Consider the following 13,900-nt stretch of genomic DNA (forward strand, 5'->3'; position numbering starts at 1 on the left):
ATAAGTATCTCCCAACATGCTGAAGTTTGAATATCCTTTTCTGAGGGTGCAAGAATACCTGAAGTCCTATGCCTAAATTTAATTACCTGCTCACAGCATCTTGTTGAATAAATAAAGCCTTTAGCCGAGACCTCGATAAAGGGCTTGCTGTGGTGCACTATACCTACATAGCTGCTTTGGATCTTGCTTTTAATGTGCCTCCAAGGCAGTTTAGTGGTTGGATTCTGGAGGCGAGAGCAAGTACCAAGGCCAGTGTTGAAGCAGTTAGTGGTACTGATGCTTTCTTGAACTATCCGCACTAGGCCATTCGTCTGTCCGTAAAGACCTGTGACAGCATGTTTATAGGAGGGGTCATAGGGAAGCGGCTTTCATAGTGAGAGTGTCGAAGAGAGAGCGTATCGTTAGTAATTAGGCTGCAAACCGTGACGAGCATGGCTGTGGAGGTTATGAATAGCCGTCCCGTCGGAGACGCTGTGGAAGGGAGCGCGGGTTGGCAGCAGTACCGCCAGTGCCCGGGCCGGGCCGGGCCGGGCCCGCAGCCGCCGCGCTGGGGCTGTCTGAGGCGCGGTGCCCCGGCCGGGCCGCCCCGGGGCTGGCGGGCCCTGACGTCTGTAAGGCAGGCTCCTCCTCCCCGCGGGGCTCCGGGGCCGGGGCGCGGGGGCGGGGGACCCTGCGGAGGTGTTTCATTTCCTAGCGAGGGCTGCGGTGTGCCGCTGCCGAGCCCGGGAACGACGGCATGGCGTGGGACGGAACGGGACCAGGCGGAAAGGAGCGGGCGCGGCTCCGGGGACCGGCGGCAGGAGGACCCCGCTTCCCCCGCGCCTGCCGCCTCGGGGCCCGGGGAGCGGAGCGCATCGCGGATCCTCCGCAGACCGTCCCGCCTCACCGTGCGCTTTCTCCCCCGTGTAGCCCCTGCTGGAGGAGGGAGAGACGTGGAAGGAGTGTCAGCTCGTCCAGCAAGTGAGCGGCGAGGTGAGGAGGAAACCTTTCACAGCTGTTATGTTGCACCCGCTTCTTCCCCTTGCAGATCTGCTCCTGGAGTTTTCTGCCTTACACACCATCCTCACCCTGCCACGCTTTTGCTATAAAAAATAGTTGCTTTCGTATTAAGAATAAAAATATTAGTATGGGGGAAAAAAGCCCCACCAAGTGTTACTGCTTTATTAAATAATAACCATGCCATCCAAATTTGGCGTTGGCAGTCTGGAACAATGTTCGAGTGGGTGGCTGGAAATAAATCACTTACTTGAAATAGAAGGTGCAAGGGATAAAGCGCAGAGGTTTTCTCCAGGAGTTTTTCACATTGCAACGATAACTTCCCATTTGGCAACCCGGTTTCACATCAAAATGTTCTTTGTGCAAAACCCCTTAAACCAAAAGCTCTAAGATAAAGAACATCACCTCACATTTTGATCATGTACAGGTATAACCAGCTTACCTCAGACCACATCACTTAAGAGAAGAAAAGTGCTTTTTCCTTTCCAGTGAAGCAATGGAAAAAGTTGTCTTGAGTGTCTTTATAGATATCTAATGCTAAGTAACTACAATCAGGTTGCTTCTTCTACCTAAAAAAGCACCATGATTTTGAACTCCAGGTCACAAAATGGATTCAGACAAACCGGAGGATCAGAAAAAGCAGCAAAAAGAAAATGAAGCAGGATGAAGTTGTTTTCCAGCAGGTAAGCAATCATGATGTCAGTTTGTGTAATGGGACAAAGGGCGGAAGATCCAGATAGCTTCCTGATTATGCCTTCTTAAGCTCGGTAGAGATGTTACTTAGTGTCTTCAATAAGATGATTGTAAAGGATGTTACAAGATAAAGTTTCAGAGTCATTATGTAGATACAATGGCAATAAATTAATAGCCTTTTTAGATGTCTGTGTTCAGGAGACAGAATTTTCATCTATTTGTATTTAACTGGAGCATTCTAAGGAGGAAAGAGAAGGGTGTTTTCAAGGGTGCAGAGAAATACAGCCCTTAAGAGCTTTTGACAAGACCTGAAGCACTATTTTCAGATACTGGTAGATGAGAGACAGTTTTCATGGTAGATTTTTGGACAACAGTAGATGTGATGTGTACGTTGAAACAAAATATTTGGACTGTGTTGTTGACTCTTCATTCAGAGGGTGAGTTTGAAAATAATCGATTTGTAGTATAGATTTCAGTTTATTAAAATGTGATGATTATTTTTAAAATTACTACAGAGGATGTAAAAACCTGAATATAACTGAATTTAAACTGGTTTTAAATCAGTAAATTTTAATTAATCTGTTGTGAAAGACATGTTCAATAAGTTTGAGTTGAAAATTTAAATTACAATGTAGAGAGGTAAGTAGTTAGCTGATACAAAATAGCTGTGTTCTGCCCCTTGAGGGACAAAATGGTGAATAAAGATGCACTTCCAAATGTGTTATGGCAACTGTGATTTTTTTTGCTTGTTTTGATTTTGAAAAAAAAATTATTATTGTATTTGAAAGTTCTTGTAACCTTTAAAGGATTAAAATAGTAGTGTGTTGATTTGCTGTTTCAACAGTGCTTCTAAAATGCATAATGAATCATTGCTGTTTCTGTAGCTAAATTCTTCCTGATAGAACGACTGCCAGCTCCTCTGATGTGTTGCCTTAGTATGGGCATTGCAAGTTTATGACAAATGTCCACAAAGTGCATTGTTGTGGGTGGATGATTTACCACCTCCATGATGAGCTAAAAACTCCCAAGTAGCGTCCTTTAATTCACGACTTTTATTTTGTAAGTGGAGTACATAATTTAGGAAAGATGTTCTGTGATGATGTGCTTTAGAATAGTGTCATCTAAATAGAGAGAGATAGCATAAACTGTTTTACCTGGTAATTCCATTTCTGTTTATTTTCTGTATGTCAATGTGTTTGTGTGTATATGCAGCATTTTTATTTACAATCATTTTATGCTAAGATGAAGAAGATTTTTTAAAGATAAAAATTGTATTGCCTTGGGAATTTGTGAGCAAACTGCATTGATGGTACAGATAACACTAATACAAACCAGACTGCATACATTTTGAAACAGTTTTTAAATGGTGCATTTAAAAGAGGATGGTAGATCCTCTGGTATGCTGAACAGTAGGTTTAAAAGTGCCTTATGCTGTTATACCAATGCTAGTCTCTTTCTATAGGAGAAAGCTTCATTAGTGCAAAATTCCTTTCTACCGATAAAACTCCTTTTCTATTAAGGATATTGTTCTCCAAGTGTTCCACAGTTTGTGAGAGAGAACTTCAGCATATACCTTGCAGTGATAGAAATGCAAAACCTGATGTGTAAACATAAGATATACTCATTGTTTTTTCAAACAGTAATTCTGGAACAAGGTCTGTTAGTAGACATATGAATTAAAATTGAAGGCAAGCATAACCATTGTCTTCTGATATCTATAAGTATCAATAATTTATGGAGATCCAATGCAGACTGACAATACTGCATTTGCAAGATACTTAACCACATGGGAAGGAAGAGGCGTAACAATAATCTTTTATTTGATAGTCAACCACTGACTGTTCACTGAGTTTGGAATTCTTTATGTTGCCTAAAAGTTTGGCCATTGCAATGGTGACTTTTTCAATACAGTTACAGGTAAGAGAATAGAGGAAAAAAAAGAGTGAGGTGCTAGCTGAGCTTTATTATTTGGTTTCAGAGTTGATTGCACTAGGTTTCCAGCCCTGACTTGCCAGTGCAATTCCTACTCAGTGTAGATGGTGCTAACCTCTCTTCTATGAGAATTCTTGATTTTTAGTTTTGTCCACTTATAGAAGAAATGGCATTATACAGAAGTTAAAGTATTTTATAAACAAGAGAACAAGAAAGAGAAAAGCATGTAATGGAAAAGTAAGGCAACCTTGAAGATAGCAGAGAAATAGAAATAAAGATGTTGAGTGGGAAGAGGGAGATGAGAAGGCAAGTGATAATAAACAGAGAAGCCGTAGAGCTGATAGCAGCTCATATTACAACTGTGATTAAAATAAGGATACTGATATATTTTGCTACACCTTGAAAACTGAGCTTTGCTTTGATCTTGCTTATCCTTTCAAAACAAGCACCAGCTTATTAAATGTGGCTTCTAAACTTTCAAAACAAGCACTAAATTTTTATATGTAGCTTCTAAACTTCCATCTGCCTGTGCTGTTGGATTTTCCTCTAAGGTTTCATGTGCCTATGCTGTCCAATTTTTCACTGTTATTTTTCTTCTTTGTGATTGGAAGTCCTATTTCTAATATCAGGTGGATGACACTGCTATACTGAGTCACCACCAAATCAAAGCACCTGTGTCCAAGTACAAAATCTAGGACAGAAAGATAACTGTATGGAATAAGTGAAACAGAATGGTGAAGGAAAGGTTGCTGACAACTGCTGAGGAATTGTTTCTTGAAAGAAGTTGCCTTCTAAACAGTTAAGTTTGTAGGAGTTGACTTTACATACGTTTATACGTATTTAAAAAATATTTGAGAATACCATGTGCTAGATAAAACGATGTGGCTGCAGTGTTTAGTGTGCTCAGGAGGAGCCAGTGGGGAAGCTTGGGTAGGAAGGTGTGGTGCTGCTCTCCAGTGCGGATCGCACGGCGGGTTACGGCAGCGGAACAGAATCGAAGAGTGTGCAAGACTTCTTGCCGAATAGCTGAGGGTTCTCATACTTTTGCTCTTCTTTATTTAGTTTTTTTTTTGTTTGTTTGTTTGTTTTTAAGCTTTTTTTTAATTTCTAACCTTTTTGCTGTCCTGTCTCTGAAACTGCTGTTCTATCTCTGAAATGGAAAAAGGTGTTATTTTCTTAACACCTTTTATGTCAATTTTTTCTTTCCTACTTCTTTTTCACACCTCGTGTCTTTCCCTGTCTTCTTTTGACTCATTTGGTCACCTTTGGTATTGTTCACCCCTTTCTATTTACTTTCAGTCTCTCTGTTTGAAAAAAATGGAAAAACAAGCTGAAAAATTGAAAAAAAGTTACCTTTTGCTCACTGTGTTTTCTGCTTATAGTTCTCTGTAACTACTCTTCTTACGATAAGTAAGAATACACATACACAAACTTAAAATAAGTAAGAATACACATACACAAACTTAAACACGCTTACCCTTTGTATTTCTACATTTGTCCTGCTTTCTATTCTTGTGCATTTTTTACTCTTCATTTAATATTATGCTGTCTCTTCAGGTTGTCCTTTATCTGGTCAGCACATTTAGCAGCCAGTATGTGAATCAATACAGAATGCTGTTTGTATATGAAATTTAGAGAAGGTGTAACAGAGTTGATAAGAATTACTTGGTTAAAATAAGCAGTGTTTTATAATGAAGAGTATGATAGAACTGTTAAATGGTGTTGTTATGATGATGATGTTTGTTTTAATAGCTGACTGTGTCTGCTTGAAAAAAAAGATTCTGTTGTCCTGTCCGTGTTAGGCAGAAGAAAATGATCTTTTAGTCAGACTAGTGGAATTGTGGTGTGCCATGTCTATCTACTGGGGAGAAACATCTTTTCGCTAGAAGACTAATTCCCTTTTACATGACGTTCAGTGTCAAAACATAAAAGCTGATTTGATCATATTTCAGTAGTATAAAAAGTGTCATCAGATGAGATAACAAGGATACACAGGATTTAGGAAAAACACTGAAATAAGCATGCATATATATTCATACTAGATAAGGAACATGTTTCCTGCATATGATCAAAATTGCATTTGACTGTTTCAGTTTTAGTTTGATTGTATACTGAAACTTCAGAGAGTGAGTCAACTTTTCTAGAATAATTTCTGCTGCTTTCTCAGAAATACTGTTTACTTGTGTTTAAAGTTTGTCTGCTAGTTTTTCTAGCAATGTGACTTTGACTTTTTTTCCTATTGGTTGTTGCTATTGATCCTTTGCGTCACTCCAGAAACTTATAGTTGTCAATATTTAACCTCTCTTAATAACCTGACCATAAATGACTTTGTGGATATTGCTTTCAAGTTTAAATAAAAAATAAAACCCCCAATCTAGTTGTGATACATATGACTAATGATAAATGCTATCTTTGCCCTTTAATAATGAATTCACCACCATAAGTGGAACACAAGAAACAAATCTTGTCATTCGCTAAAATGAGTTGTCTTGTTATACTGCAAGTAGAAAATATTTTGAAGTCTCATAAGAAATACTGATAAAAAATACTGTGTAGTATAAAGGAGCTCTAGTTGATTAGAAAATTTATTCAGGATGGTGTGCTTCTGCTAATTCAGGTAACAACTATTGTCATACAGTGCATAAAAATTACATTAAATCTTTAATTGGCATATATTCTTTGTTTGTCAAAATGAATTTTTTTATTTGAATCTACCAAACTAATGTTCAAAGCAAGGATCAAAACTGAAATAATCTGGTGATCTTGTGCACTGCTTAACAGCTAAGAGAAACATGGTGAAAAATCCTAAATTGTTGTTTAGAGATGCTCCAGTGGTGTTATTTGCAGTACCACATTCTGTTAATTTCACAGAACTTTCTAGGAACCCTGTACACTGGGCTTCACTGATTACAGAAAACATTTAATTCCTTTCTCACTCAGAAATTTGAATGGTAAATTTTTCCCAGCTCATGTACAAGATCTGATTTGCATTAAGTGTTGTTAAGCTGCCTGGGAAATACGCACTGTCATTTAAAAACTTTTTTAATGAGTACATAAAAATATAATTTCAGGCCATTGGAAATAAACAATTTTAGTATTAGTTCTTCGTTCCTAAAAATATTTGTATTTGTGAATTATTTATAAACTTTTAAATTGTGCTTTTCTAAAGAACTATTGTTTTTTAGGATAGTGCTGCTTCAGAATTCACCTAAGAAACATCTAATAGAACAAGAAAATACTGTGTCTGTGTGTAAAAAAAACCAAACCAAACCAAACCAAAACAACGAGAGTGAAATTTTTGGTTTAGTATTTTTTTAATAGTCCAGTCCTAACCACAGTATCAGCTGTATCTTATTTCCAGTAGTGGTATGCCAGAATCATAGTTTTCTTTACAGTAGCACCCATCCCTCTTAGTAAGGAATTGCTTTTCATATGGAGCTTCCCAGATACGTGTTGTCAAAAAGTGGATGTTCTCATGAGGCTACATTTTTAGATCAATGAGGCAACTTATCCCCATGCTTATGTGAATTTTTCTGCTCCCTTTCTGACTCTGAGATGACCATATCTAAATTAGGAGACCTCAGGTCAGTATGGTTATGTCTTGAAATAGTTTAAAGTTTGCAGATATTTACATCACTGTTAATTATAGTTGTCCAAGTAAGCAACCATCCTGTGCAACGGTAGATTAAGGCCACTGTGTTGTAAAATACAAGGTTTGTCCAGAAAGGCAGAAAAAGGCAGTTTCAGTGGAGGGGTTTATTGCTTTTGATTTGTAGGAAGAATTAGTTACACATTTGTGAGGGAGCACTTTTAAGGTTGTGTTTGTGTATGTTCCCATATGGTGCTATCTAGAGCTACACTACTGGGATTGACTGCTGCCCCTAACTCTTTCAGTCTGCTGTTGTTTCTCGTTATAAAGCCCTATTTTTTTGGTGGTTGAAACATGATCATTCATACCTTAGCTTAATAAAAAGAAGTTTTGTCTTTAATAAGACGGGAAATGGGAAATGTGAGAACAGTTTTATTCTTTCTCAAATAGAAAAAAAAGCCAAAAAGCACTTGATAGTTTTTAATATTTTGCAAGTGTATGCCTCCACCAATGTTTACACAGTGAATTCTGAGTGGTGATGTAGTGAGTTCTGGGAGCAGAAAGAAGGCTGTCCCTTTCAGGGCATTTGCAACTGGGGCAGCATACCACATTTGGAAAAAAGTGGTGCACTGCATTCAAATACTCCATAAGTTTTCTCCTACAGATTTTTCCTATAGATTTTTTATTAGCTGAGAATATACACTTGTGCATGCCAGCTGAATAATCTCCTTGATTTAAATGTCCCCAGGTTCTTCTTGATGTGATTGACTATAATGACTCCTAAGGAGGCTTATTGGTCTGTTGGCTCAAATGTGTGCTTTATTTCAGTTTTACATGTGTTTTATTTCAATCTTTTATTTATTACACATTGACATAAATAGACTTAAGTTTTTTTTGATGACTGATCTTAGCTATTGTCCTCATTGTATGTCTGTTTTCTGTTTGGTTTATGTTCACATGCTATATTGTAAAAGCACATGTGTAGTAGTCATAAGTGCCGATATTGTTTTTTAAAGTAATGTACAAGCACAAAAGGTAAAGGCTTGGCCTTTTGCATAACCTGTTAAAAAGGTTTTGGTAGTTCTCAATCTGTTTTTTCATGGCCACAGTACTAAAAGTAGTCATGGGTACAACTTAAAATACTGTCATTATCTCCTTCCCCTAGAGTCCCCTAAGAAGCTCTTTTGGAGGCGGAAGGTAGCTCGCAGTTAAAAGCAAATGCATTCTTTGTTGCTTTAACTAAATGGACAGGATTAAATTCATAAAGGTGTGTAAATTTTACATTTGGTCTGTGCTGCATATATTTTCTTGTGTTACTTTTCATGTGGACACAAACCAAGTGACTGATCACGACTGTCTAACTCATCCCATCACATGCTTCCCATGCAGGTTTTGTGAAACCTGTACCAACATTTGAAACTAGACTACTTCTTAACATTACGTGTGTTTGTTTGTACAGATAAACATATATGTGTCTGTATATATATGTGTGTGTATTTATAGAGTGTATATACATACATCCCATCACATGCTTCCCATGCAGGTTTTGTGAAACCTGTACCAACATTTGAAACTAGACTACTTCTTAACATTACGTGTGTTTGTTTGTACAGATAAACATATATGTGTCTGTATATATATGTGTGTGTATTTATAGAGTGTATATACATATATGTATATATACATATATATATGTATATACACTTAAATTTACATAGTTTTGATTTAAAAATTATTGCCAGTGACAATTTGCTTAATTAACCACAAGATTTTTTTTTGTCCTCATTATGTGCTAGAGCTCATAGTGATTTTTTGAGAAAAGCTTTTATTTTTATCTGGAAAAATTGTTTTCTGAAACTAAAGGTTAGGCAATTACCTTGCTCTGGATATCTTTTTCCCATTTCTGTCTTAAATATAGGCTTTCACTGGGCATTTTCAATTAAAGTTTTTAGAGCTCTACACCAACCATGTTCCTTAAGAGATGTTGTGGGAAAAGCCCACAGAAAAGCAATGCAGATGTGTGAGTTCCATCATTTTTGGTAATCCTAACAGATGTGTAAAGAGGAAGACGATATGACTGTCCCAACTTTTGTTGCCACTTTGAGTCTATGAGACGGTTTGGTCATGAGACACAAATTCCTTGTTGAAATTTGGATTCCAGTACTTTTGCTTCTTAAAAAATTTAATGTTTTGGGTTTATGAACTATATTTTGCATACTCTTCAGGCTGCATGCTCTAAATGTGCTGGATACCATGTAAAGAATTTGTCTTACAGTTGGTTTTCTTCTTCAGTCATAAATACCGAAGTGAAAAATCTTAGGATTTAGCATGGAACATGGATGAGGGTCTCATGTTCTGTCATCCATATTTCAAAAGAAAATTAAGTACAGCTAGAGAGTATTAAATGTTTCCATGCTCAGGATCCTGTTTATTTCAAAGAAAAAAATTACATGTAGTGCCAGTTATGCAGTAACTATAGTTGTCTTGTTTTTGTTTAACTTGGTTTCTCTGTGCTTTGGCTGTACTTCTGACAAACATGGTGAAGCTATTAATATATAAAATGTTTTGCTGAACCAGGCCTTAGTTATTCATCCTCAAGATTTACTTTTGAAGTGATCACTTCCTCATTGAAGAGGAGGTTTGATTTCTCCTAATTGCCCAGAGAGTTTTTAACTGGGGGATATTTGTCAATATTTTTAAAGATATCTATTTATCTGTGTATCTAAATTTCACAGCATAGATGACACCTTTGGCAGAGGGCAGATAATGTTTGAGAGACAATAACTGTAGAATCAATTTGTTGAAAGCTCAGTTTCCTTTTATGTCCTGCACTTTCTTCACTCCTGTTTGGCTTGTTAAAGAGAGACTGCTTGTTAAAGCAAAAGTAGGTTCCCTTCTGAGTGTATGCCAGTTCATGCAAGATGGAATTCTTGGTCTATCACCCAAATATACCTTCATTGTTGCTTGATAAATATGGTCTATTTTTTGACAGCATATGTTTCCCTGAGTAAACCTTTTAGGTTTTCAAATGCTTCCAGAAGGAAGTAAAAAAATGTTAATTTTGTCTGATGTGGAACACAAGCAGCACATGTGTTCATATTTAGGACAAGTGATTGCCTGAAGGGCTTGGGAAGCCAGGGAGAGTGATTTCAATTTACCTGTTTTTATAGATGGGAATATGTGAAAGGAAGGTGCATTTTGAATCTCTTGATGGTCAATATAATTAATATACCATACTTTTGTTTTAATTCCCACCCTTATTTTATAACCTACATAATATTTTCCAAGGAATTAAAACTTTGGTCTTATTTGAAAAAACTACTATGCTTATTTATCAGTAGAGGAGAGGAGGTGTACCTGAGAACAAAATGCTTGTCTGCTGTACCACATGCATTGGTCCTAATTTTACAGCAGCTCAGAGTTGCGTAAAAGAAATTGAGACATTTAAGATAACTCAAAAGATACTGCCTAGTAGTGTGAAGATAGTTTTTATGGAACTCAGTGTTTACAAAATGTCTTCAACTAAACAAGTGCCAACTACTTTTTATATAAGGACCTCATTACCATTGTGTGAGATACCTCAAAAACGCATAATATATTTTAAAATTTTCTGTCCTTCAAAACTGAAATAAGAATGTTTATCTCAATTTTGCAGGTCATAATCCAAAGCATGGAGATAGTAGATAGCTTGTCTGCAGATACCTAAGGAAGTTGGGCATGACAAGGATACATGACCCAACACAAACCTTAAGTTGAAGGCTGTCTGTATTACAGATAGAATTGAGCCATGCATTCTTCCATGAAGCACTTAGTCTTCTCTGCACCAAAATGCGTACAGGTTGGTGATATTTTAGCCTGCAGCATAGATGAGAACAGATCAGTCATAGCTAGAACTGTGACTTCACTTACTCAGTACTATGAAGGGACCAGTGCATAAGCAAAGCAGTTGAAATGATCTTGAGCATGGGAGGATTATCAATAATAATATTGTAATAGAACATACTTTCTAGTAATGAATTTCAGCTACAGTGACTTTAGATTATAAGTATCAATATAGGTGTTTGCTTTGAGTCTGTTTTAAATTATAATAATTTAATGGACAACTGTTTACCTTTTTGTTTTTGTTTGAATGTGTGTGTGCAGCCTGTAGCCTTTAATGCAAAGGGAGAATAAAATAATTAATAAAAGGTTGCTAACTCATGGGCTTTTTCAGTCCAAAAATTTTTGATAGTGAACCTTTCAGGCATAGTGTGATAAGGTGTTCTGACTTCAGCCAGAAGTCAGAAATGTTCCCATGTGTTATGTCTTCACAGCATAGAAAGAGTTATGATGGCAAGTCTGTTCCTGTTTTATTAATTTGGAGGTAGTAGAGAGTTGGAGCTCATGATAAAGAAAATAGCATTACATGGCCCTTTGCTACCGAGGTGTATTTATCCTCGTGATGTGTGTTGCTTCACAACTTATGTGAGAAATGCAGAATTAAAGTCTTGTGTGAATGTTTTGTGTAGCTATCCAACCTTCTGGTATAAAGTGGCATGCGAGTAAATATTTAACGAGTTGTATTTAATAGAAAGTATCTGGTCAGACTGTCAGATTCTCTTTTGCTTCATGAGGAAGACAGGGCCTTTTTCTCAAAAAAGACCTGTTTTGTACTTCCAGAGGATATTTCATATCTTGCACTTGTTTTTAATCAGTTAAAGCCTGTGAATATCCCATACAGGAATTTGTTTGAAGTGTTTTTGAAAGGAAGGTTGTGCAATACCACTGACCTAGATGGCATGTAGACACTAAGTCTCTTCATTTGTTTTCTCTTGTCCAGAGAATAGAGATGGGAAGCATTCTTAGAATTATTTTTAGATTTTTAGAAGTCAGCCTTGATTTCTCTATGTAACGGTAATCCCTTGGCTAGGCCTGAAAGCAGTATTGTTTATTCTTCAATAGTGCCATGTGTTTGAAATTTTTTGTTACATTTTGATGCCTCTTTTGGGTTTTTTTGTGTGGGTTTTTTTGTTGTTGTTGTTTGTTTTGTTTTTGTTGTTGTTTTCAATAAAAGTACTCAGAGACTTGAATTTATACTGGGTTTTCATACATTAACTGCTTGGGTATAGAAGAAAGTGCTACCCTGTGTATCCATGATTCTTCTCATAACGTGCCTCAATCACAAAGTGTTTTGATTTATTGCTTTCTAGTTTGCACGTGTGTAAAAGATCACTTCCTAGCTCTATAATTGTGTTGTCTTTATTACATCATATTTGCTGTGACAGAAAGATGGCTGAGCAGTTAGGAGTCAGCGATTCTGGTTTCGTTTTTAGTTTATATTATGCTTATTTTCTATTTACACATCCATCTGAGAAGTGAGCTATTGCTCCCAGTGCATCTTTACACCTCCATCATGGAGCTGCTGCTGTTTTAGTTGATGTCTCACTTTTACTAGAATAAAAAGAAACTGAGTGCATCACTGTGTTTCTCTAGCACCTACCATTGCTCCTCATTCCATTTACAGCCTTAAAATGTGTGAAACTTGTACATGGATGTTGTCTTAACCATGCGTAGGCTGCTGAATTACAGATTACTATCCTTTCTTGTACCACACAAATGAGCTGTGCTATGCAGAAGGGTAAGAAGTTTCAAGTTCTGCATCTTTGTAAACTAAAAATATTCTTATCTAAGTGTTTTGTTACTTGTGATGGTAAGATAGTATTTGTAAAACATACTGATTTTGGTAAATGAGAGAGTTCATGGAGTTTTCGTTTGTCATTGCTGGTGTTAGAGCAAGACGGATGGTTTCAATTAAGGGAATTGTGTTCTTTAGGCTACGCGTAAACTTTTCACTATCATACCTAAATCTATGTTCAATACAATGTGATGGTGTCTAAATCACGTGGTAATCAGTGTTTGACTACATTCCTTTCATCAGTGAAAAGTTACGGCTTTTCAGCTTATCTTGAGTCATCTTGATCTGAATGTTTCTACTACCATCAAAACAGAATAAGCCAAATGCATAAAGTGTTATAAAAATGTCTTTTTATGACAAAATAAAAATCCCCCGTGACTCAGAAAATCTGCATTGGAAAAGTTACTTTTGAAGACTAGTGAGTTTTACTTGGCCAGAAACATTGTGAGTATCTGTTAAAATTTATAAAAATCTTGTTATGGATGCTGAAACATGAACTCTAGATTACTCATTTACAGGTAGAAAATAAACCTCCCAACAGAATAGCTGAGTACTGATTATACAGAGGAAAAACAGGAAAATGAGAAAAGTTCGATCAATATACCATCACCTTCATTATTGTGATTCTGATTATATTGAAAATTTTAATAAATTTCTGAGTCACAATATGTGAAGTGACTCATTATTATGACTCATTATTATCAACACAAATAATATCCTTGAGATTTCACAATGCTCATTGCTACTCACATGTTGTCTGAGGAGATCCAGGTAGGCATAGGAAAGGAAGAAAGGAAAGGATAGGTTGGCCAGGAGGCTACCCTGGGGTGCTTCAGGCACAGACAGCATTGCCAGCTGGGCAAGAAGGGGGATTGTCTGCTCTGCTCTGAGCTGGGGTGGCCTCACCCCCAGGTGTTGAGGGTTTTGCTATACGACGAGCAGCTGAGGCTGCTTGGTCTGTTCAGCCTGGAGAAGAGGAGACTGAGGACAGGCCTCACTGCAGGTACAGCTTCCTC

The 13,900-nt window shown here is 37.1% G+C and overlaps 1 protein-coding gene across 9 annotated transcripts in view; it reads left to right on the forward strand.

Moving 5' to 3' along the window:
- Positions 1–13,900, forward strand: part of AOPEP (aminopeptidase O (putative)) — a 185,570-nt gene that overhangs the window by 104,488 nt on the left and 67,182 nt on the right. For 7 of the 9 annotated variants that reach the window (XR_003381046.2, XR_012578253.1, XM_026795184.2 and 4 more), the window contains 2 exons: positions 910–972; positions 1,596–1,679. The exons of the other annotated variants lie outside the window; for them this stretch is intronic. Coding sequence is in view for 5 of the 7 variants with exons in the window: in XM_026795184.2 (XP_026650985.2) it covers positions 910–972; positions 1,596–1,679 (147 nt within the window). In the remaining 2 variants the exon portion in view is untranslated. The remainder of the gene's footprint in view (positions 1–909; positions 973–1,595; positions 1,680–13,900) is intronic. 9 annotated transcript variants of the gene reach the window in all.

This window comes from Zonotrichia albicollis, chromosome Z (assembly GCF_047830755.1).
Source record: "Zonotrichia albicollis isolate bZonAlb1 chromosome Z, bZonAlb1.hap1, whole genome shotgun sequence".
NCBI classification, from domain to species: domain Eukaryota; kingdom Metazoa; phylum Chordata; class Aves; order Passeriformes; family Passerellidae; genus Zonotrichia; species Zonotrichia albicollis.